Source organism: Candoia aspera, chromosome 10, assembly GCF_035149785.1.
Source record: "Candoia aspera isolate rCanAsp1 chromosome 10, rCanAsp1.hap2, whole genome shotgun sequence".
NCBI lineage: Eukaryota > Metazoa > Chordata > Lepidosauria > Squamata > Boidae > Candoia > Candoia aspera.
The window spans coordinates 9,381,264-9,405,193 of NC_086162.1; the positions used below are offsets into that span (position 1 = coordinate 9,381,264).

At 42.5% G+C, this 23,930-nt stretch overlaps 1 protein-coding gene across 3 annotated transcripts in view; it reads right to left on the reverse strand.

Moving 5' to 3' along the window:
- MYOM3 (myomesin 3) overlaps positions 1–23,930 on the reverse strand; it is a 52,866-nt gene that overhangs the window by 2,719 nt on the left and 26,217 nt on the right. For all 3 annotated transcript variants that reach the window (XM_063312373.1, XM_063312371.1, XM_063312374.1), the window contains exons 15-35: positions 23,230–23,413; positions 21,844–22,018; positions 20,760–20,881; positions 20,006–20,193; positions 19,377–19,503; positions 18,688–18,866; positions 17,050–17,164; positions 16,659–16,815; positions 16,364–16,473; positions 14,766–14,810; positions 13,751–13,887; positions 13,468–13,612; positions 11,868–11,927; positions 9,311–9,378; positions 6,734–6,844; positions 5,164–5,251; positions 3,975–4,013; positions 3,491–3,596; positions 2,470–2,633; positions 1,491–1,527; positions 777–799 (exon numbers count right to left, since the gene is read on the reverse strand). In XM_063312373.1, the coding sequence (XP_063168443.1) occupies positions 777–799; positions 1,491–1,527; positions 2,470–2,633; positions 3,491–3,596; positions 3,975–4,013; positions 5,164–5,251; positions 6,734–6,844; positions 9,311–9,378; positions 11,868–11,927; positions 13,468–13,612; positions 13,751–13,887; positions 14,766–14,810; positions 16,364–16,473; positions 16,659–16,815; positions 17,050–17,164; positions 18,688–18,866; positions 19,377–19,503; positions 20,006–20,193; positions 20,760–20,881; positions 21,844–22,018; positions 23,230–23,413 (2,380 nt within the window). The remainder of the gene's footprint in view (positions 1–776; positions 800–1,490; positions 1,528–2,469; positions 2,634–3,490; positions 3,597–3,974; positions 4,014–5,163; positions 5,252–6,733; positions 6,845–9,310; positions 9,379–11,867; positions 11,928–13,467; positions 13,613–13,750; positions 13,888–14,765; positions 14,811–16,363; positions 16,474–16,658; positions 16,816–17,049; positions 17,165–18,687; positions 18,867–19,376; positions 19,504–20,005; positions 20,194–20,759; positions 20,882–21,843; positions 22,019–23,229; positions 23,414–23,930) is intronic.

A 23,930-nucleotide genomic window follows, 5' to 3' on the forward strand; every position in this document is an offset into this window, starting at 1 on the left:
CAAACTGGCTGTCTGAACCAGCCACTAAGGATACCTAAATAGTTTAGAGGTTAATCATGTTAATGCTGCTGAATGCCTTATGATGCTAAGGGCATGGTGTGGAGCTTACCTTGGAAGCAAGTGAATGTTGTTAAAAGTTTTTAAGCAGAACCTGTGAACAGTACAGTAGCTGCAGATCTTTTTTTGCAGTGGCCAAGGACTGGATCTGTTCTATGACTGTTCATGCAATGGCCAGAAAGAGTTTTTATGCACAAGATATGTCAGCTACAAACCTAGTAGCTGCATTCACACAACATGTTAAGCTGGGTCAATGTTCATCTCAGTGTGCTTGCTTGTAACTTTGGATGTTGCATTAACCCAGCCCATTAGGTTATTTTGCAATTCACTGTTTTGTGTGAACCAAGGGTGTCGGTTAATTCCATAACTGGTTTCAGCATGTGGTGTGTGGGTGAATAACATTGAGGAGAGGGGGCTGATGGATGGGAAGGCATGGCTTGAAGTTTGAAGTTCAAACCAGGAGTTTTTCACTGAAGATAACTCAAACCGGAGGTCCATCTTTGTCTGAGACGATTCCCTGCTGTCGAAGGAGCAATTATTTGCTTCCAACTTGTGATGCTTCTAACTCTGTAAAAGTAGCAGATTTTGAAAAGACCCCTTGGATTCAAAGTAACCCTGGTTGCACTGACTGCCCTTGGAATCTCCCAAGAATGCAACTGGCCAAAAACAGCCTGGGTGCATTTGGTTCAACAGCAACAGATGCATCTTTTCATACTCACGTTCCTCCACAACGGCCACTTGCCTACAATGAAAGCAAAACAAAAGGCATTTTTGTCACATGTGTTTACCTAAATCTCAGTAAAGAGACTGCAGTATTAAAATGCAAGACCGTTTTTCCAGTCCAGGAGTTACAGGTAGTCCTCGCTTAATGACCACAATTGGGGCTGGAACTTTGGTTGCTAAGTGAAGCGGTCATTAAGCAAATCTGACCCGATTTTACGACCTTTTTGTGTGGCAGTTGTTAAGCGAATCACCATGGGTGTTAACTGAACCATGTGCTCATTAAATGAATCATGCGGTTCCCCCTTGATTTTGTTTGTCAGAAGCCGGTTGGGAAGGTCCAAAATGGTGATCACATGACCATGGGATGCTGCGATGGTCATAAATGCAAACCAATTGCCAAGCGCCCAAGTTGTGATCACAGGACTGCAGGGACACTGCAATGGTTGTAAGTGTGAAAACTGGTCGTAAGTTGTTTTTTTCAGCACTGTTGTAAGTCCAGACTGTCACTAAATGAATGGTTGTTAAGCAGGGACTACCTGTACTACATTTAAGCTATGCAGCAGTCCTGAGTACTGCATGTTCCAGGTTACCCAGTTGCTTCCTCAGCTAAAGCATCATCCACCAAATTTGCAGAAACGATTCCCGGAAAGTGGCAGCTTTCTAAAAAGAAAGATGTTCAGAGCAAACAACCACACCACCACCCAACTTACTTGAGCCTTTGATGTTCAGCGAGTGCATCATCGAAAGCTACAGAAAGAAAGCAAACAATAAAAGGTTTGGCTCGAATAAATGGTAGCATCCTGCAATGTGGAAAAAGGGCTAATAAAATGTGGAATGCTAAACCTTAAGTGGTTCTTCTCTCATGGAGACGTTTCCATTTTTAAATCTATTCTCATGTGTCAATGCAGTTACAGGAATGGCCATTAAAACCCAGAATTATAATAGAAAAATGAGAGGTGGTTGTTGTTGTTGTTGTTATCTCAAGTAGGAGCACTTTGAGTCCTCACACACACTCTCACCGCAGAGAATGGGAACTTGTGGGAGGGGGGGTTGTATTGAAAAGAAAAGCTATCATTAGAAATTAAAATTGAAACAAACAAAAAGGAATGAAAGGGAAATAAACACAGAAGGGTTGAGCAATAGCTTATGCATTTGGCAATATTTTAATAATCTCCCATAAAAATAAATGGACATTCTATAGAAGCAAAAGTTGGGTTTTGAAAGAGCATTGATGCTTTTGAACCTTGGTGTTGGAGAACACTCCTGTGAAGAGCATAGACAGCCAAGATAACAAACAAATGGATCCTAGAACAAATCAATCCAAAGTTCTCACTTAAGGCACAAATATTTTGGACATATTATGCAAAGTCTTTACTCTCTTACGAAGTCTATAATGCTGGGCAAGGTTAAACAAAAAAGAGGAGGAGGATGGCCAGCAACAAGTTGGGTGGCCTCAATTACAGAGGGCAATGGGTGCCCTGTGGGAGACTTGAAAGCCCAGATTGAAGACAGATCCTCCTGGAGAAAATCTATTGATGTGGTTGCTTAATGTTGACACCAACTTGATGGCACAAAATCAATCAAAATAAATTTACCAAACAGTATTCTGGGACCCAAGAAAAATATAGATACAGAGATTATTTCAATTCTAAACCTCACTGACAGCCCCTTTCAGATGAAAATGCTTACCTTTCCCAGATAGGTCAGTTGACATTTTGCGCATCTCTTTCCCATCAGTGAGCTCCAGGGTGTATTTGCCTCGGTCGGATTCCTTGGGATCAAGGATGTGCAGCCAAACCTGGTCCATGGTTGTTCCTATTTTCATGCGGTCTCTTCCTTCCAGACGCTTGTCACTGAAGGACAGCAGGGCATTAAGTTGTTGATTACTATACAGCCTCTAAACAATATCTCTCTTCCATATTGGGTCCACAGTTATGCGATAAACTTCTCAATGGTCATAGCCCTAAAAATCTGCCTTGTTTTGTTTTTCCAGTTGCATGCAGGTGAGGGACAACATTTAACTGCATTGCTACCTTAGGAAAAAAGACCTGTCCAGGTGTCTTGGAAATTGAAATCTTCAATTTCATAAGTGAATCACCTTTTCTAGCATGTTGTCCGAACTGAACCATCATGTTAGATCATAATGCACTGTGTTGCTCATTGTTAGTCCTTCTCACTTGGAGCAACTACTTTGATGGCTGTTCTGATGAATCGTGAACAAGTCCTTCCCATGTTATTTCATGTCCCCCAAGATTCTCTCAATGTAGGCCACTCATGGAGCAAGAGAGAAAATCCAGCCACGTGGAGCTGCACGGCAGGCCGCCATGAGTCACAGATGGACTGTGGATGCTCCACCTGTGTTCTGAACCACAGGCAGACAAGCCACATTGTCTTTAAGTGGAATGAGATCTGTAGTTACGATTAGCTCTAGAGCAAAATAGGATTAAGAACCCAAACCTGATGAACCTTCATTGTCCTGCTTAGTTGAAACAAATACCTTGCAAAGGTGAAAATTTCTTGGATGACCTAGAGGATGTTAAGCAGGGGGGAGGAAAGGGACCCCACGAGGAGGGAGGGTCCTGGCCAAAGGTTGGTTAGGTGTCTCTCTGCCTGAGATCTCCTTACTTAGAACCATGCCTTTGCATCTTCAGCCTGCCCCATAAGAACACCTTATTCTGCAAACTTAGAGTCACAGTATAAAAGCACGTACTTGTGGTACCAGGTAACCTTCATGGCATCTGTGTAGTATTTTACTTCACTGTAGATCTTGATGCCTTCTGTGGTTGGCTGCACTTTCAAAGGAGATGCAGAAAGAACTAAACAGAAAAGTCAGAGAGAGAAGATGTTTCAGAAAGACAATCAGGCCTCCTCTGATAAACAAAACAAATTGGTTTGCACTGAAGATGTTGCCTAGCCTGGCAATGAAACGTCTGCAAGAAAACAACAAGGCTCAGAGAGCACCAAGGACTCCACAAAACCAATTATATTCTTTTATAGCAAGGATAGGAAGCTAAGGGCCCTCTAAACATTTTGGATATATCTCCCATAATCCTTTGCTGCCTGGGATTGATGAGAATGGAAGTCCAAATCCAAACTGAAGTCCAAAGGAGGCTTTATGGAATGGGACTCCTATTAAATTGTGCCCTGGATACAATAAATTCCACCAGAAACAGGTCGGAAGGTCAAGAACTTACTACTGATCCTGGCCAGCTCCTTGAGGATATCGTCAAATGCTGTAAAACAGAATGCACCACATAATGATAAAGAATACCACCAAATATCAAGCAAGCAGCTCTATATAATTTTTAGTTGCGTCCTGGCTAAACTTGGGTTTCCTTGGAAATTTACTAGGGACCATTGAATGAAAAGGAAATATTTCATTTAGATCAGGACCAGGTAGCCTTAAGCCTTAGGAATACCTGGATTCCTGAACCCATTTTTGTGGACTCCAGAGGTCCTTCCACTCACAACTGCCAAAAATCATGGTTTTCTACTGTTTTGAGGCAGGAAACCCATACAACTGTAGATCAGGCTCTAAATAAAAGAACTACAAAAGAGTATCTTTTTTCTATCCCACCACAAATCTTCCTCAAATCCAGGTTAAAAAAAAACAGTTCTCCCATATTTTACATCATTACATTGTTCAGTCGTTCACAACAGTCAAACGACAATCTTTGAAGGAAGGTTAAGCCAAGAGAACATCATCCGGGGGGCTTCATGGCTAAAGGTGGTATAGATCAGGGTTCCTCAACTTCAACAAGAGAATCAATCTTTTGGGAGCTCACTAAATTCTGAAGACTGCTCCTCAAATAATCATAGAATCACAGGCTTAGAAGGGACCTTGGAAGTCTTCTAGTCCAGGGTTCCACAACCTTGGCAACTCTAAGCTGTGCGGACTTCAACTCCCAGAATTCCCCAGCCAGCACAGCTTAGAGTTGCCAAGGTTGAGGAACCCTGGTGTAGATGCTAATGTAATGTAGATGCTGATGTAAGATCCCAATTACAACATCCCACTGGCTCTCAGAAATGATCCCACCAGCAGGCCAGCTTCTTTGAAAGCCTGCTTATCCACTGCATGGTTTAATGAAAGTTGTTAAATCAGTGAAATCTTGGATATGCTCCTGAGTTCATGTGGTGTCACTCTCAGTCTGTTCTCAAATCCTCTATGACAGAGGTGCAAAGGGAAGGAATATTTCAAAATCTTTCTTCTGTCTTAATCTTCTCCCTTCTGATGTCCTCTTGCTGTGCTGGATTTAAACTCCCCTAATTTCTTTTAGCCATACTGGGTGGGAATACAGTAGAGTTGGCATGCAATACCAGATTTGGGAAGGCTACTCTAAGTGAACAACTAATGTTTTGGCCAATGAGGAAAAAGGATTGTACCTTCCTTTGTAAGATCAAGTTGGGTTATATCTTGCCCACGGTCATCAGAAACCACAGCTTTGTAGACTCCTTTATCTGCATTGGTAATCTAGCAAAACATACACAGAGAGTCTAGGTTCACACAAAACATTAAAACCTAAATCCAGTTAAGCTCATTTGCAGCTGTGCACCCATATCCTGCAGTGCCCAAATGAATGAACCATATGATTGTTTAATGTGGTGGCCTGGTTCACACGACATGCTAAAAGACTGGCTGAGTTCCCACAATACACTGAAGCACAAATAAGCCCACCCCGTTTTTGTTAGTGTAGCATGTTGTATGAACACAGGTACAGATTACCAAATGAAGTATCTTCAAACTGCACAGAAAATATCAATTGATGGATGAGCATACCAATTTACTAATTTTTTTTTAAATGTTCAATATCTGTGGGGTACAGATGGGTCAGAGTCAGGGTCAGAGACCCAGATTGCCATTCCCTCTAAAGGTGTGACAGATGTTGACTTCCAAGAACAAGTCTATTTCTGCACAACTGTGAAAGAGCACAGCTGTCTGGGCCTCTTGGAGTCAGACAACATCACTTTCAAAACACTAATTCATATGGATAGTACAGGCAGTCCTTGACTTACGACCACAAGTGGGACAGGAATTTCCACTGTAAATCGTGGTCGTAAGTCAAGTCACCATGTGACCGGACCCAATTTCACGACCATTTTTACGGTGGTCATTAAGCGAATCCAGTTTCCCAATGGGTGTTTTTTCAAGAAAACGGCAAAAAATGTCTCAAAACACAATCATATGACCGCAGGATGCTGCAACCGGTCATAAATGCTAGCTGGTTGCCAAGTGCCTGAAATGCACTCATGTGACCATGGGGGTGTGTGCGACATTTTGCGACCCTCAGAAGTGCTTTACAGCCCGTAAAACATCCCTTTTGAGGCCGCTGTAACTTCAGACTGTCATTAAACGAATGGTCGTAACTCGAGGACTACCTGTAATGTCCTTTGTGGGTTCAGAGTATTGGGGAATAATTCTTCCCTTTGTCCTTGAAGATTTGATGTAATCTGATACCCACAACACCTCACATTAATTCTGCATTTCATGCACATCCTTAATCTTGACCTTGACTTAGAACTGCAGACTTTGTGATATAAACATCACCCCTAATTTTTGGGTGTTCCTTGCTTCTTACCCATTTTATATTTTTGTAATGCTTCACTTGATGAATGAATTCTGCAGAACTCAAAAGTTTGCACACACTTTTATGCTCTTTTGTTCAGTCCTAGCAAACATACTGTCCAGGTATCGACTGTTTATCTGGCAGTTTCGATGTTTTGAACGGTCCTGTGATGGGGGAAGAAGCCATACTTTCTCCCCTCTGTAGGTGCCAGTAATGGGGAAGCCACTCTGTCTGTAGAATTTGAATTTCTAAACTGGCACGAAACTCGAAAAAGCTGCACAGGAACAAACCCCCAACTCTGTTCTTTCATTATGACATTCCAGTTCTTTCCTGTTTTGGTATATAATTTTATTAATGCAATTATTAACAGTTACTTAGGCTACACTCACCCTTTTAATCCGTAGGATTCCGGCTCCTGTGTTTGGATCATACTGACCATCTGGGCGGGCTTTGCTATCGAAGAGCCATGTAAAAGAAGTTTCTTTCTTCATGTTTGTTGCCTAATGGAAGGAAGGAAGGAAGGAAGGAAGGAAGGAAGGAAGGAAGGAAGGAAGGAAGGAAGGAAGGAAGGAAGGAAGGAAGGAGAAAATAATTCCTCTTTAACCCTGGCATGCCATTCCTAATGCCAGCCCTGCTGGGGAAATCTGCTAGTGGGTAATCTTGGTCTGAGGACTACATTAAAGAATGATCCCCATCAAGGTGTCAGCTGTCTCTCTCACACCCTGGATACAAAATGCTATTTTCCCTTTAAAAAGTGAGTTTTTCCCTGAGTGCTTTCAGAGTCAGCGGCATACAATTTTAATATATTGGTGGTGGTGTTGTTATATACAACAATGCCAGTTCTTTAGCTGGCGTTGGCCTTCATTCACATCAAGTTCTTCCCAAGAACCTCGGATGTCGTAATGTATCGGCGTAGTATATGTGCGGATCCAAGCAGGGTGGCCTTTTGTAATTGACAGATGGAAATGTTGTCAATGTGCAGATTTTCTAAGTGCCGTCCAAGGTTTTTTTGGAATGGCACCCAGTGTACCAATAACCACTGGGACCACCACTGCCGGTTTATGCCATAATCTTCCAACTTTGATTTTCAGATCTTGACACTTTGTGATCTTCTCCAATTCTATGTCTTCTATTCTACTATCCCCTGGTATTGCCACATCAATTAGCCACACTTTCTTCTTTCCATCCACAGTTACATCTGGTGTGTTACACACCAAGACTTTATCAGTTTGTATTTGGAAATCCCACAATATTTTAACCTGCTATTCATCATCATCATCATCACATTGCTGGGAGAAAGTGCCAAGGAGTTTTATATAGGCACTCTTATAAGACACTGTTCTATGATGTGACACTGTTTCAGGGAGACACACCATAAATGTCCTTAGTTGACTTCAACCTGTGACCAACCATGAAGGCAACCCATCTTTTTTTGCTCCCCTTTTGAAGTGATGCTTCCCCCCTTCTCCTACCTTCTGCTTTAGAGAGTTTGCAGTGCCTCATAAGGTAACTTCGTAATGGTGACCTGCTCTGCTCCTAAAGGCCACCTGAGGCTGTTGTGGGTCCCTGTGGTAAAGCTGCCTCCCTTTGTAGATTGGCCAGTACAGCATCTAATCTGGGGGTGGGGCTGTGCATTTTCTTACACATGTCCAGTGGTGTTCTGGAGTTGGTCACTGGGGAATCGAAAGCTCACAGAAGACTGATGGGTCTTCTGCTTCCAGCAACTCACACCAAAAGAGGCATTTCCCACCTCTGTCCTTCTCTGATTCCTTTTGTAAACAGAACTCCTCTGTCTTGCTCCCAGTGCAGAATGGGGAGCAGAAATGCAAACAGCATATTTGAAGCTGCTTATTTTCATTCTGGCTTCTGGACTGCAGAAAGCCACCTAAACACTGTGGTTGGTCAGTGGAGAAGGAACGAGAAAACGGGCTAGAAGATTTATGAAATCTGGCATCTACAACTGACAGATGCACTCCTTTCTAATCCATCTCAGTTCCACTCAGGTGCACTTATTGTCCTAAGTTTGTTACAGTTTGCGAATTTGGTAAGAACAGTCTGCATGTGAACTTCTATATATTCCAATGTGTATTTCTCCTGATAGGCACATTTTTGTGTACAGTTTTTCTTGCATATGCATTTGGGGTGGACGGGGGTTTTGAAGCAGTGTGGACTCCTGGCAACTGCCTTGGCAAGTCCCTGCAGTTTTCTTGGCAAGATTTCAGAAGTGGTTTGTTGTTGCCTGTTTCCTAGGGCTGATAGGGAGTGACTGGCCCAGGATCACCCAGCTGGCTTTCATGCCTAAGACGGGACTAGAACTCAGTCTCCTGGTTTCTAGCCTGGTGCCTTAACCACTACACCAAACTGGCTCTCATGTATATATTATAAGAAGCTTTTTCCCCTTAGTATGTTTTATTTTGATGCATGCTTGCCCACTAAAATTTTTTGGGCTGCCTTTTGTAAACCTTGTTACAAAAATTTGAAACATGTAGCTTCCAGCACATTAGCTTGATGCTGTTTGGAAAGCGTGACCAGGTTAAGTTGCATTGAATGAATACATTTATCATTCCTACCTTAAAAAGGAAGGTTAGCCCTTTCCAATGACCCTCACTTTTGCATTTTACTCTGGCAGAGGTATTGTGGAAGCTGCTCTCTAGGGGAAAATAATTCCTGGGGTGGGGGTGGGTAAGAAATTCACTGGGGGAACGCCAACACCTTGGGAAGAACAGATTAAATTTGCCCCATGCGCCACGGTCCCCATCCTGTTCATGCCTCTGCCTCCACCCACCCCATCCCTAACTTGCCATGGGTGGAACTGACATTGTAACAATAGGAACTGTTAATTGCAGTCATGTAATTAAACTCCTGTCCATCATGGCCTGCAGAACCTCATCAAATGAGGAAGACAGCTAAAATAGTAAAAATAGTTTTATTTGATTAAGTGCAACAATGGGGAAAGAAGTGTTTACCTTGCAAGTCAGCAGGACTTCACAATCCTCAGTGACCTTCCATGCCAGTTGTTCAATAAAGTGAGGACCTGCGAAAGGGGGAGAAAAAAAATACCAACTCTGAACATCCTTTGCTGGCTTGGCTGTCCCTTAGTACACCACCTGGCGATCAATCTTATCTAGGCACCTTTTGGATGAACTTGTTGTGGCCTGTTGCTCATGATACTTCAGACTTCCCCAACTTGGCATCTGCCATAGAGTGGATTTCCACACTCACAATTCCTAGCTGGTAAATCCTCTCACTCAGTGCTTCTCAACCTTGGCAACTTTAAGATGTGTGGACTTCAACTTCCAGACTTCTGGGAATTGAAGTCCACACATCTTAAAGTTGCCAAGGTTGAGAAACACAGGTCTAATTGTTAATATAGGGAAAGTTGCTCTACCATTTTTCTTCCCTTCCAGTCCACCAAAAGGAGAAACGATCAGGTCAACAGAGGAGGAAACTCTGTGAGCAAAATGCTCAAAGTGGAATAGGATGCCAGTGTGGAAAGCTGAGGAATGATTTAATATAAACATCTTGCAAATGCTTTCAGTGTATCTGAGGCTCTTCAGCACCTCACTGAAAATATCACGTGACCTCTAAAATGTTTATACACCTCAAAGGTGGCCACTTTTCTTTGCTTGATTAAGTTCCCGTCTGCAGAACAAATAAAACAAATGCCACAATCAAAAGCTTTAGGAAAGGACCTTGGCTGGATTCAAAAATAAATAAGCAATAGAAAGGAGTACTGGATGAAAAGGACAAATACATAACTTTATAAGCTTTTTTTCATTCCTGTATGAGAAATTGGAAATGGAAAGATGGAAGAATAATGAAATACCCCACAAGAGAAGATGGGATTATAAAATTGACGGTGTTTGCGGAAAAGGCAGAGCTGACCAGTTTGTTAGAGGGGGGGGAGAAATGATACAGACTTTTTAAAAAGACTGGAAGCCTTATATGGACTTTTTTGTTGAAAGAAGGAAAGACTGAATCGATGATTTATGGATTTGGGGATTACAAAGGGTTAAAGAGGAAGGGGAAAAATTAAGATAGCAATTACAGTACTTTCCTTTCCTTTCCGACTTCTGTGTTTTAGCTTTTTATATTAGATTTTATTTTCTATGCTTTTAACTGACTGTACCCCACCCTCCTGATGCTAGTCTTTGACCCTAACAAAGATTTGTTGGTTTTGTTTGCAGTACTCGATGGAAAGAAGGGCGGAAGTCATAACTCTATGTTTGCTTTCTTTTTTCATTTCTTTCCTTCTTATTTTCTATCTTCTTATTTTTTCTTTAACTTCTTATATTTTTCTTGTATTGAAAAATTCTAATAAAACTATAAAGAAGAATATAAAAGAGAAACTGTATATGCCAGAACTTTCTCTTTTACGGGAAAAGTCGACTTTAATACATATATGTGCCTGTGAAAATAGCTCCGAGAGACTGAATGGATTTAAAAGCATCCCATTCACTTCAAAACAATGTGGACATTGGAGCACTAGCCATTTAGAGCATCTTCTGGAGTCATCCAACCATTATTGTGCCAAAATAAAAGTAACGTGGGCAGGCTTTGTATCCCTTCAACAATGTCTGGGTAACGCAGTGAAGATGCTATAAGACACTAGTGCGGAAATGACTATGTTTCCTTGAATTGCCTTTGAAACTGATTTTCCGAACTCCATGTTCACACAGGATATCACCTTGCTACCTGGTAAACGTGTAGGAGTTCTCCTAGGCATTTCATCAGCTGAGCTGGTTAAAACCAGTCCTCCTTGCTATTGCAAAACTGCCTTATTTCCTGATGGGGCTTGATCAAGTAATGAATGGAAAATTCCCTTATTTCCTCATAAGCAAAAGAGGGGAAATCCCCACAACCTATGCGTCATTTAATGGTTTCCTAATTGTTAGAAATATCTAGCCTGAATAAAAAGTCACCTTGTTCCTCCTTTTTAGGCATTCCGCCATGTTTGCAATCATATATGTGGACAGGCATAATTAAATATCATGTTCTTAAAAAATGAATCCTGAGTATTTTTATTGGATTGAACTGGGCAAGTTAGAAGGATGGAGTTTGCAACCCTCAAATCTTAACCTATAATAAATTTGCCATGTAACTCTTTTGTTTTTCTTTTGAAAACAACTAACATGGTTATCCTTCTGGGATCAAATTAGAAAAGCCGGTTTAGACAAATTTTCAATAGGGACGTTGCATTTTTCTTTGGTAACTTTTGACCCGGTTTAGTGTGGCTGCATGTTGCCCAAACAACGGCTAAAGAGATTTGGCTGGGTTAGCGACAGACTTGATTAGGTGGGTTGTGCAAACACGGGCAACAAATGTAAAATTCTTTGAAATGTTCTCTTATTTTTTGAGAGCCCTGTCACACTTCTTAAAAGAGCTGTCATTCCCCTCCACCATCTCACTTTTTTGGGGGTCCCATTTTAATACTTGGTTCCTCCGTCTTTCCATAGAAGGTAGACATCCTACTTTATATCCTTTGGGGAAGAGCATTGCTTTTTGGGCTGACAGAATACTTACCATGTTTTCTTTTCCAGTCTTTCTTCTTGGCATCAACTTCTGCTTTAAGTTTATCAAAATCTGGAAGGAGAAGGAGAAGGAGAAGGAGAAGGAGAAGGAGAAGGAGAAGGAAGCACTGGATCAACCATTAGTGTATGCGGTTGAGTGTAGAGCCAATGGGAGAATATTTTACCTTCTAACTAGAGATGTGGCTTATTCAAATGAGCGAATGGATTTCCTGGAAGTGACAGCCTCTTAGCCTCCTTTGAAGGGGCTGGGAAGACACAGGAAACAGCCGCTTCCTAATCTGGGAAGGGGCTGGGAAGACACAAGAAATGGCCACTTCCTGATCTGCAACACACAGGAATATCCATTGCTCCAGGGGAGCAGATGATTCTGTCTGAACAGGCTTTCATAAAGTTGGGTTCAGAGTTTTGAAGCTGAAGACCAGAGTCAGCCTGAAATACTTCACTGCCTAAGGCAAAACAGAAAATACGTTCACCTAAGCCAGGATTCACAACACCCAGTTACTCTGGCAACTGAGACAGAAATCCTCGCAAGATCATTTTATGGGCTCCACTAGTAACCATACCAGTTACTAAAGAAAACAGCTATTTGTTCTTTTTGGTGATAGGCTCAAATAATATTTTTGCTGTGGTAGTAGCCACTTTACTTTGCCTAAGGGTAGGGCTGGCCCCAGGAAGATGTTTGCATCTCAAAAACAAAACAAACAAACAAAAAACCCTAAAGCAATTTTCTTTCTTCTCTGCATCTCCACCCAGATCATCATCACTATCATCTTAAGTTTTTCATTACCCTGCTTTGAGCGAAAAATGATACTAAATCAGATTATAGTAAAGACAAATCAATAAAGTAATGTAAAATTACAAAAGTTAAAAACCTCTCAGAATGGTAAAATTGATGCAGGACCATGATGACAACACAGAAATGCACTAAAGGTCACCACAGGACAAGACTAAAGAGCAGGGCAAGCAGGAAGGTCTTTAGTTAATTCATAACTGGACAGAGAAGGAATTCCATAATCAGGGTGTTGAGAATAGCCTCCATGTATTGAATGTCTGGCACTTTCAAGATGGTATCCTCACCTAATTAATTAATTATAACTGTTAAGGAAGTACATAATAAGGTGATAACAAATAGAGGTAGTCCTTGCTTAACAACCACAATTGGGACCGGAATTTTGGTTGCTAAGCAAAGCAGTCATTAAGCGAATCCAACCCAATTTTATGGCCTTTTCTGTGGTGGCCATTAAATGGATCACCATGGTCATTAAGCAAACCACATGGCCGTTAAGCAAATCACACAGTTCCCCACTGATTTTGCTTGCCAGGAGCCGGCTGGGAAGGTTAAAAATGCGATCACGTGACCACGGGATGCTGCAACGGTCATAAATGCGAACCAGTTGCCAAGCACCCAAATTGTGATCATGTGACTGCCGGGATAACACGGTGGTTGTAATGTGAGGACAAGTGTTTTCAGCACTGTCGTAAGTCTGAACTGTCACTAAATGAATGGTTGTTAAGCGAGGACTATTTGTATGAACCATGAAAAGTGACACGGCCAAGGAATTGAAGGCCAGTGATTTTGCCCCTCTACATACCGTCCCCAGTGAGCGCCAAAGTAAACTGGTTTTCTGCTTTGCCATCTTTAAGATGGGCAGTGTATATCCCCTTGTCCTCCTCGCAGAAGTCCTGGATGATCAGCTCTACAAGGCCGTTCGCTCTGTCAAAGTTGATCTTACGTGTCTGACGTAAAAGACAAACAGGAGTAGTCGTGAGGAAAGAGAACGGAGTTTGTGAGTAGAAGGAGGTAGAATCCACACAGAAGATGCCGCCTTGTTTTCGTCACAGTGTCCCGAATTGAACCAAGTGAGGGGAACTCACCGGGGTGCTTGAGAGCTCTTTCCCGTTGAAGAGCAGATGAAGCTCTGCCTCTGGAGAGAGTTTCTCGACCTCTAGCCAAAGTCGCACCTCCCCTTTCTCCAGAACATCAATGTTCCATCCAGATATCAGCTCGATCACTGAACGGAGTAGAAGACGGGAGTTACGGAAATGCAAAACTGAGCAGTGAGGTTCAGCCAATGTTCCCCAGGATCTAATGACATCTGATGAATGATCGAAGACTGGATGTGAATGGCGCTAGAGCCAGAAGTGAGTGGGGATTCCTCCTCTCTCCTTCTCTTACTACCATCTTCCTTTTCCTCACTCCTCGGAAACCTTTTCTCTCTTCCCCAACCTGCGGCAAAGAGACAATGTCTCCTCGGTGGCTGTCCACTTGGGAGGAGCCAACATTCTACGGCAAAGCATCTGCCTTGGATGTCGGTCCCAGGTTCCCTTGGCAGCTGGGGTTAAAAGAATGAGGAAGCAAAGCCAGGAAAGACCTGTGACTCAAATATGGAGAGCAAACCCGAGTTGGGCAACTCCCAGCCCTAGGACCCTGTAGGTCATTTAGCCTGAGTCAACCACCCGCGCAAGAGATCAATTCGAACAGTAGGAATTATTTGTCTCTTTGCCGCAGGTTGGGGAAGAGAGAAAAGGTTTTCAAGGAGTGAAGAAAAGGAAGATGGCAGTAAGAGAAGGAGAGAGGAGGAATCCCCACTCACTTCTGGCTCTAGCGCCATTCACATCCCACTTCGGCTCTCACCCGACATGTGGGTCTCTGCGTTTACCCCAGAGAGAACGCAGCCCTCCACTGAAAGGGGGCTGCTTGGGCTTGATGTAAACAACAGTAGTCCAATGTGAATAGATCGGGGGTCTACCTCAGTGGAAGACGGTCTTGCTATATAATCTCAGAATCTCCGGAGGACGCACCAGGTCACAGAAGGCTGATTTATAGCAACAAGACAACCACCGTGTGTTACGTTATTATAATAATAATTATTATCTATCGGCAACTTACAGGGGTTTCGAATCTCATGGCTGATCGCTCGTAGTCGGTCCAGTTCTGAGAAATGAGAAGAGAAAAATCACCCTTGAGAGACGGAGTCAAGACTGCAGTTCAGCATTCATTTTGCACCCAAGGCCAGATCTTCCTTTCCATCTCACAGCCACATAAATACGGGGTTGAAGAAAAGGGCAATAGAACCTCTGGGGATACTTTGTAAAGGATCCTGCTCCTGTCTGCTCAGAAGCAGTCCTACCGAGTCCCCGAATAAATTGGGGGGTGACATTGCCTCCCTAGATTTTCACCCACAGTTATTTCAACCATGGACTTCCAGCGCCCCCACTGTGCTAGACTCTGCGCTTCCAGACTGGGACTGCAGAGCCACCTCTGTGTTCACAGATGAACTGCACAACAGTGGGTCTTCTTCGAACCCGAAGGACTACCTATATATATATTTACTTAGAGAATTTGTTACCTGCTTTTCATTTTTACCATCATGACCACACAGTAGGCTAGAAAATAAGGCTGAAACCCATAGAATCTCACTGCCTTTTAAATCAGTAACTTCTCTGAATCAGAAAAAGAAGAGGTATCTAGGCTGATGGGTATGGGGGCAATACCTCCATCCTATTTGTGGATCCCCTCTGTCTGCATTCTCTTCCAGTGAACTTGCACAACCTGTGATCCACTACATCACTCACATACAACTCAGCACCCATGTAGAGAGCCTGCCTAATATTTCAGGTTTTAATCTGTTCTTTTAGCTGTGGACAGGCCACTGTGGGTGGGTGCATCTCCTTTAGGTGGCTAGTAAGCCAAGTAAGGCTTTACAAGCTACAAGTTGTGGACGGGTCTCACAGAACAAGGTTTTTTCATGAATCTGATATTCTCCAATTGTGTTAAATTGTGAATCACACCATTCCCAGATAACATGATTTTTGAAGTTATGGAAAGAATGAAAAAATCTGGAGGGGACGAGGTTGGCAAAGTCTGCCTTTGAAAACCATGGGGTGCCATTTTGAAATCAAAGTAGAACTTCCTGCAGGCCTGTTACTAGATCTTCCCTGGGAGATGTCTTTGTAGAATGTTCTTGGGAGCATCCTGCCGGAGCAGAAAGGGAAGCCGTGACCCTGAGAATCCCTCCCTCCGCGGCAGAGCCTGCTTGCGAGGCCTCCAGGGAAACACGGCTGCCAGGGTGTCTAAGGCAGGGTTTCTCAACCTTGGCAACTTTATGATGTGTGGACTTCAATTCCCAGAATTCCCCAGCCAGCCATGCCCTGTCTTAAGAGTCCACATCCCAGTTTGCAAAGTCAATGGCTCTCTTCCAAGTATCCACCGCAAATTACTGCTCAGAGATGGTTGAATGCTGAGTAGAATGCTGAGATGGATTTTCCAGGTGAAAAAAGAAGGGTTTTCTTGGAAAATCAAATAAACAAACTGCCCAAATACCGAATTTTAGGAATGTTTAAGTTTTTTGCCAGAACAGGGGAATGAAAAGGATTCTCCCACAAAGCCCCACCTTGGATCCAGTAATTTGGATAGAACTTCTGTCTGGTTCTTCAAATATGTATAACAGCTACAATGAATGTGGGTCTTTATTTTTTTAAATTTACCTTCCTGAGTTAAAACATGGCTGGCAGAAATGTCTTCATCAGTATCAGTTACTTCTACTGAATATGTTCCCAGGTCCCGTTCAGTACCATATTTCAGAATGACTTTAGACCTTAAAGAAAAGAAAATGCAAACATTCAATCTACACAACTGACTATCAAAGATGTTCATATCCTGCAGTTCTGCAAGGCACCCAGATTAAAGATCAGGTGGAGCACTGCAGTGGTCTTGCTCCTTGAATGAGCAGCAGAATGAATCATGCAGACCCCAATCCTCCAAGTTCTCATGAGAATTTACTTGTCATCTTTGTCTACAATTTCAACTCGGTCAGGATTTGGAGGTCCTTCGTAGTCTTTGGACCAAATAAACTCTGAAGTGTCAACCATCTCAGGAGCCTCAAATGCTAAGTAGATGAACCCTTCCTCATCTACCCCAACTTCAATTTCTTTGATGTCTGCAAAAGAGAGAAAGAGAGAAAAAATATTCAACACTTCAAAGAAATTAAGAACTTCATTACCATTTCTCTCCTCCTAAGGCCAAACCCAAGTCAATACCACAAAGATGGTGGCTTTTGTTGAGAAAGGTTAGCAGAGGAAGATGGGAAGAAGACAGAAGAAGAAAAACAGAAAGAACAGCATGTTGAGAGGAAGAGAGAAAGAAGGAAAGAAGAAAAGTGGAGGTTTTATACCTGGTTTAGTTTTCACTATCACAGGATCTGATGGCAGTGATGGTGGACCAACACCTGCCTTGTTCTGAGCTCGTACTCGGAAAATGTAACACTTCCCAGTTTCTAGGTCACTCAGCTGATGGGGAACATAATAAAAAGATGAGGAGCAGGTCATAGAATGCTTTATAGAGATCACAACTCAAGCTATGGAGTAGTGTTAAAATATATGAATGTCTGCAGGGGAGGAGAGTCCAGAAGTGATAGCAATAAATTGACTAGTCCAGCCTTCCCTAATTTGATACTCTCTGAATACTGGTCAATATTAATTCTAATATTTATCATTGTCCTAATTCTCCCAGGAACTTACATTCTTTGAGCGGATTGTAAAGATAACCATTCTCTCTCCCTGTTCCAGAATTCCCAACCCATATGTTCATTAGCCATGCAGGCTGGAGATCCTGGAAATTGCAGACAACAGCAACATATCGGTAATAAACTGTTTAAGGTCTGATGAAGTTTCAGGAGAAATTTTGGAAAACTACTACCTGCAAATTCCTCAACCACCTCCTTGCCATCCAAACAGGAGCTATTACAAAAAACAACGAACAAAACAAGTCTCCATCCTAAAGGATTGAAAAGTAAATTGGCTCAGATATAAAACTAATCCAGTTGCTGAAATGTTGTAATCTTCTCCCTTTTCCTTTCAATAAACCATGTGGAAGAAGACTCTGTGAGAATCTTGCTTTTGTTGAATTAGCTGCCATGAGCTTGACGATATCTGGGGCCTCAGCCTGGGAAGGGCTAAACTAGATACTATATTGAAAACAGAAATACAAATTTCCATGCTCATATGTCCTGGTTACTCTCCTTCCACAAATGGTCACATGACCAATGTCTATTAGCCATTATGAGCCTCTGTTCAGATGTAGTATGAGTAGCTTTGCCTTAGGGGCTCCTGGTGAAAGGTGAAAGGCCCCTGTGCAAGCACCAAGTCATGTCTGACCCTTTGGAGGGATGCCGCTTTCACGACGTTTTCTTGGCAGACTATAGCAGGGTGGTTTGCCATTGCCTTCCCCAGTCGTCATCTTCCCCAGCAAGCTGGGGACTCATTTTACCGATCTTGGAAGGATGGAAGGCTGAGTCGACCTGAGCTGGCTACCCGAGACTCCAGCTTCTAGTCAGGTTGCTGAGATTCAACAGAATTCCAGACTATCTATCTACCTACCTACCTACCTACCTACCTGAAACATTTATAAAGCTGCCCATCTTATATCGAACTCTGGGTGGCTCCCAACCAACAATGAAAACAGCATCAATAATAAAACAACATAATACATATATCTAATCCAACAAGCTCTACTTATCTTCTTATTTAAACTTGCAGGCTAGAACTGGTGCTGAAAGTTTATGTTATCATCCTAGAATTATAGGTGATGTCAACTTCTTAAACAGCACTGACAGCTTCTATCAAAAATGGCTCAAATTAATGCCAATTAAGCCAGGACCTGTGGAGATGTGTTTTGGGATAGACCTTGGTGGCCCAACTTGGAACTTAATCACCAGCCATATTATGGCTGACCAGATGTTTAAATATTGCTGTTGTCAAATTTTAGTAGACTTTACCACAAATAAAGCACGAATGTCAAATGTAGCACAAACCTTCATGTGTGTGCTGGATATCGGCTGTTTATTCAGTTGTTCCCAGGTGTCTGATCCTTCCTCACAGGCCTCCACGTAATAACCACTGACTGGTCCTGCTCCAGTATACAGAGGTGGCTCCCAATGGAGCACCAGAGAGGTGTCTCTTACTTCCGTACATCTGACATCATAAGGAGGGCCTGTTTTGGAAGGAAGAGGGGATTTCAAAGCATGTATTCCAGAACACTGCAAAGATCCTGTAGACCAAGTCAGGAAACTGATTCCACAAGAAATACCGGAACTCTACTTTATTGATAAAAGCTATAATAACAAAATCTTGAAAGCCTGACACTATTTTCCCTTCCTTCCCTTTATACCAAACAGGGTCAAGGTGGAGACAGTTTACATTTGTTTCTAATGTTCACTTCTTTTCCTGGGCTTAAATCATGTTTTATTAACTGTTGGATTCCTTCTCCAAGGTCGTCTCTGTGGTTCTCTGCACCTTGTGTCCACAGTCAGAAGAGGCTCTGTGGACCACAAAAAGAATCAAAGAAACATGGATTGGAAGGTTCCTCACAGACTAATGAGTTCAACTCCTTCAGTTTTGGAGGCTACAGGTGACCAAAGCTATATAGGTTTATATGCCCCAACATCCCACCTTATGAGTACATGTGTTTTGGATCTGGCCATGGCCCAGATTTGATCTTTACCTGGTTCTGGCATTGTCCACTCCTCACACTGGAAAATATCACTGGGCTCTGACACCTTCCCGACACCAACTATGTTCATTGCATAACCACGGAACTCATAAAACTGTCCTTCATCCAGGTTGGTGACCTGTAGAATCACAAGAAATTTCCCAAAGCCTTGCCTTGAACAAAGGCATCCCATTTATGGAGATATGTCCTGTTTTGCAAATTATTCCCACTAAAAACTGAAACTAGTTTCCCCTTTTGCTGTCTTTCCCAACTGGATGCCCCTGAGGTATGTATGTAAAACTCAACTCCCAGCATTCCCAGCCAACACAGCTAAAGAATTCTTGGAGTGCTAGAGGGAACTCTGGAAGTTGAAGTCAGAATTATCTGAAGTGCATCAGGATGGGGGAAAGCTAGCTTAGTGGGTATGGCAAAAGTTCTAGGGTCTTTTTAGAACACTTTTCAAATTCCTCGAGTCTTGTTGTCCACCAGGTCACCCTGACAATCAGAAAGCACTCGTTTTAATTTTGTTTTTGCTTTTTGGGCAAGAGGAAAAGATTCAGCCATAATCAAATATGGACACAATCAGGGAGGGCAGAGGGCGAGATCCCCCTCCAAGTCCAGATATGGCACTGGCACCATACCGTATAAACCCGTTCAGCAATGGGCTTAATGTTGATCTCATGCCAGTCAATCTGTGACACATCGTGCTGGTCCAAGAAATAGCCCAGGATTTTTGAGCCTCCTTTGCGTTTCGGAGGCTTCCAGCCTATGGTCATGGTGTCCTTCCCACAGTTCAGCAGGGCAAAACCTCGTGGGGCAGATGGACAAGCTGCAAGGGAGGGAAGACATGAAAGCATCATGGAAGCTCAGCATCTCATCAGCATGCTGCTTCTCTACTTATGACCTCAAGCCAAATATGGCCTTAGTATTTTGCTTTTGGGATTTCAGTGTCCACCTTTGCCCATAATTGTTGAGAAACGGCAATGATTGCCTGCCATTTTCAGAAACCAAAAAACTAAATTGTAAAACTTAATATTGGCTTTCTTAAAAACAAAGAATTTCCCCATCATTTCCAAATCTGAAGAAAAACAGAAAATCTTGGCTGTATCCCCAAATTGTCCCGTCCCATCCCATTCTGTCCTTGCTCTACTTATCTGTTCTTGCCCTCCCCACAAATTTCATGGTGGCACACAGCAACCCAAGTTTGCCTACCCCATGCTAATTCAGTCTTTCCAACTTGGTCTTCTCCAGATGTGTTGGATTATACTTCCCATCATGGCCAGCCATGCTGGCTGGCTATGGTGGAAGTTATGATCTAGAAGCACCAGGTTGAAGGAGGCTGTTCTGGTTCTGAGGATGGGAAAGGGACCACAGCACACCACAACTGGTACTTACAGATTGCCTGTCTCACACGAATGGGATCGGATTCTGGGGAACTTTCTCCTACACCAGCTTCATTGACACACTTGACACAGAAGACATAATGCTTGCCAGTTTTGAGTCCTGGAACGGTGAATCTACGAAACAAACCAGAAAGCCATCCACCCATTCTTTGATATTATTTCTTAGCACTGGTTGTCACACTGGAGACTCTACAGTTAAAGCTTTCAGCCATCTTGGAACATACTGGCTATGTTCACACAATGCACTGAACCTGGTTACTGAATTAACCCATCATACAGAACCACATAGCTTAGATTCACACATTCACACACCTTGCTAAGCCACCAAGCAACTAATCCAGTTTAGCACATTGTGTGAATGCAACCATGAGGTCTTTCACCAACCTGATTGTGTTGAGTGAACAAAGCCAACATCTAGAGCAAATGGTTTGTAGAATACAAACAGAGCTTAGTAGAATAAGGGCACAACAGGTTCAATATTCATCTGAGTAGCTGCTTCCAGAAATAGCCTGGTTAGTTGCCATCAAATAGTCGCCGTCAGCAGGACTTTTTCAGCAATGGCACTAACTTTGCAAATTGTCCTTCCTCAGGAGATTTATCAGGTCCTGAGTTTCTTTCTTTAGCTGCTTGGATGAACCATCTCTAACTAATTCATTTAAAATGCTGATATCTCAGTGCTGTTACCTCCAGGGTGAACATTCTTTAGTTGCTGGCATTTCATTTGTTTGGAACATCATTCTTTTGATGGCTCAGTTTACATCTGATTAGGTGAGCTGCTTCTAAGGTGAACCCATTAAACAAAGAAGATTCCATGGACATCACTTTGCCCATAACAACCAGTCCCTTGCTGCAGAACAAAATTGGAGACTTGAAAAGGGAGAACCTTTTGACAACACTTGAGCTAGCCCAGTGGAACTGCATCCACATAATAACAATATCCTTCCTTTCAAAACAAGGAGTTTCGAAATCACAGAATTGGGTGCTGTTTTTCCGCCCCTCTCTCCAAGCAAATGTCAGGCAGGGGGCCAGAAATGCGAAAAGCTACAAAGATGGGAAGGATTGCCAAATGAACTCACTCATGACAAGTGACAGGCTTGTTGTTGACCGTTTGCCATTCATCTGTCCCAACCTCCCGGCAATAGATGTAATAACCCAGCGGTTCCTCTCCTTTTTTGGGTTTGCTCCATTGCACGACCACAGATGTCTTGGTATCTCTGAAAGCCAGAACCTGAGATGGGGGTGGAAGTGGAGCTAAAAAAGCAAAAGGTGAAAAAATGGAAACTTAAGATCAGCAACCACCTGAAGACCATTACGTTTCCTTTCCACTGTTCTCCAGTCTGTATCAGCTAGACCAGTGTTTCTCAACCTTGGCAACATTAAGATGTGTGGACTTCAACTCCCAGAATACCCCATGCTGGCAGGGGAATTCTGGGAGTTGAAGTCCAGACAACTTCAAGTTGCCAAGGTTGAGAAATACGGAGCGAGACTATTACAGACCTAAATGACCTCAGTGAAATGCAGTATGAAATACAAAATATATTGCGTTGAAAGCACTTAATAACAGTCATTTGGTTGCAAAGCAGTGCTGTTAGCTCCTGAACAACTTTGCTGTAATGACTGTTCCCCACCTTTTTATTTATTTTATTACAAGTTTTTAAAAAAAAACTATAGAAATATCACCCTCCAAATCCCCCCACAAATAATGCAAAAACAAACCATGAACAAAAGTAAAAGAACGTAATAATAAATAAAGAGCAAGACAGAAAATGGGGAAAAAACGAACGATCTAGGCATATCATCAGTATATTAAGTATTAAATGATACGTGAACATTTCAGATTATAAAGGAAAAAAAACCCTCTGTTGTAAAATGTCATGAAATCTGGGCCAAAGGGGAACATACTGTGTCATTTTTTGATTAGTGGGAAAAACTGCCTTTTCAAAAATGGTTAAATTGCACATGTCTTGAATCTAGTTTTTAATATTTGGAATAATAGTGCTTTTCCAATTTCTCAAAATAATTCTTTTAGCAATTCCCCACACCCAATATAACCAGATCCCCCAAAATAATCAAATTCCACATTTTTAGCCATAACACAAACATCTTCAAGAGAATTCCCCATAGGTCTATTTATACATAATAAAAATTGTTCCAAGGAGATGCTAATAACTCACAAGACCAAATCATATGAACTAGTGACCCCTAGAATTTTTTACGTCGCCAGCAGAGAAAATCTCATGTCCATCATTTCAAAAACATTATTTGGGGTGTCCAATAAACTCAAAATAGAACCATTTCTGTTGTAATGATGTTTCTTTTTCTTCTTTCAAAAGTTCTAGCTACATTTTGCCCGATGTACTTCTTGTTATAGCAGAAACAGTTTGCAAACCAATAGCAGAAGTTACTAGATTTTATCTCACTTTAAGTTGTCACTAAAAAAAAAAAGGAGAGTGAGAGATTACCAATTTTTTCTCCCAGAGAGATGGGCTCACTGGGCAAGGAAGGCTGGCTCACTCCGTACTTGTTCACCGACCGTACTCGGAAACAGTATGACTTTCCCTTGTCCAGATCAAAGACAGCAAAAGTGGTGGAACTGACGGGAATATCCACATTAACCATCTGCCAGTTGTCACTGCCAGCGATTGACTGAAAAGACAGAGAGAGGATACCATCATTTGCCATAAAATGGGTTTCCATCCGCCTGGGGCAACAGCTCTGCCAGGAGAAAGGAACGACCAGCCTTGCATTTCCATGCCCAGCAACCCAATGTGGCAATCGCAGGGACAGTGCATGGGCATTGACTTGGTAGGGCTCAAATTATAGGCTGTCAATGGAAAGCTGCATAACTTGTGATGTAGAAATTAGAAAGGTGCCTACTGACTGTGGTTCTCCTCCACTTGGTGGTCTACCAGGGACGGTAAAAACGAGCAGTGTGTGTGTTGTTATGCTTTTTTCCCATCCTGCATCTACCCCCAGCATCCTCTTTTTTCAACCTCAACCCCCGGGTGAGACAGGCTCAAGTTATCAGGGTGGAAATTGTGTTTTCCTCTTATTCCAACAATGCCCAAGATTAACCTCAAGGAATGTAAAGTCTGTTAGGTTTTACCATCCATTACCTTGGATGGGAGAGCCAGTTGGTGTAGTGGTTAAGGCATCAGGCTAG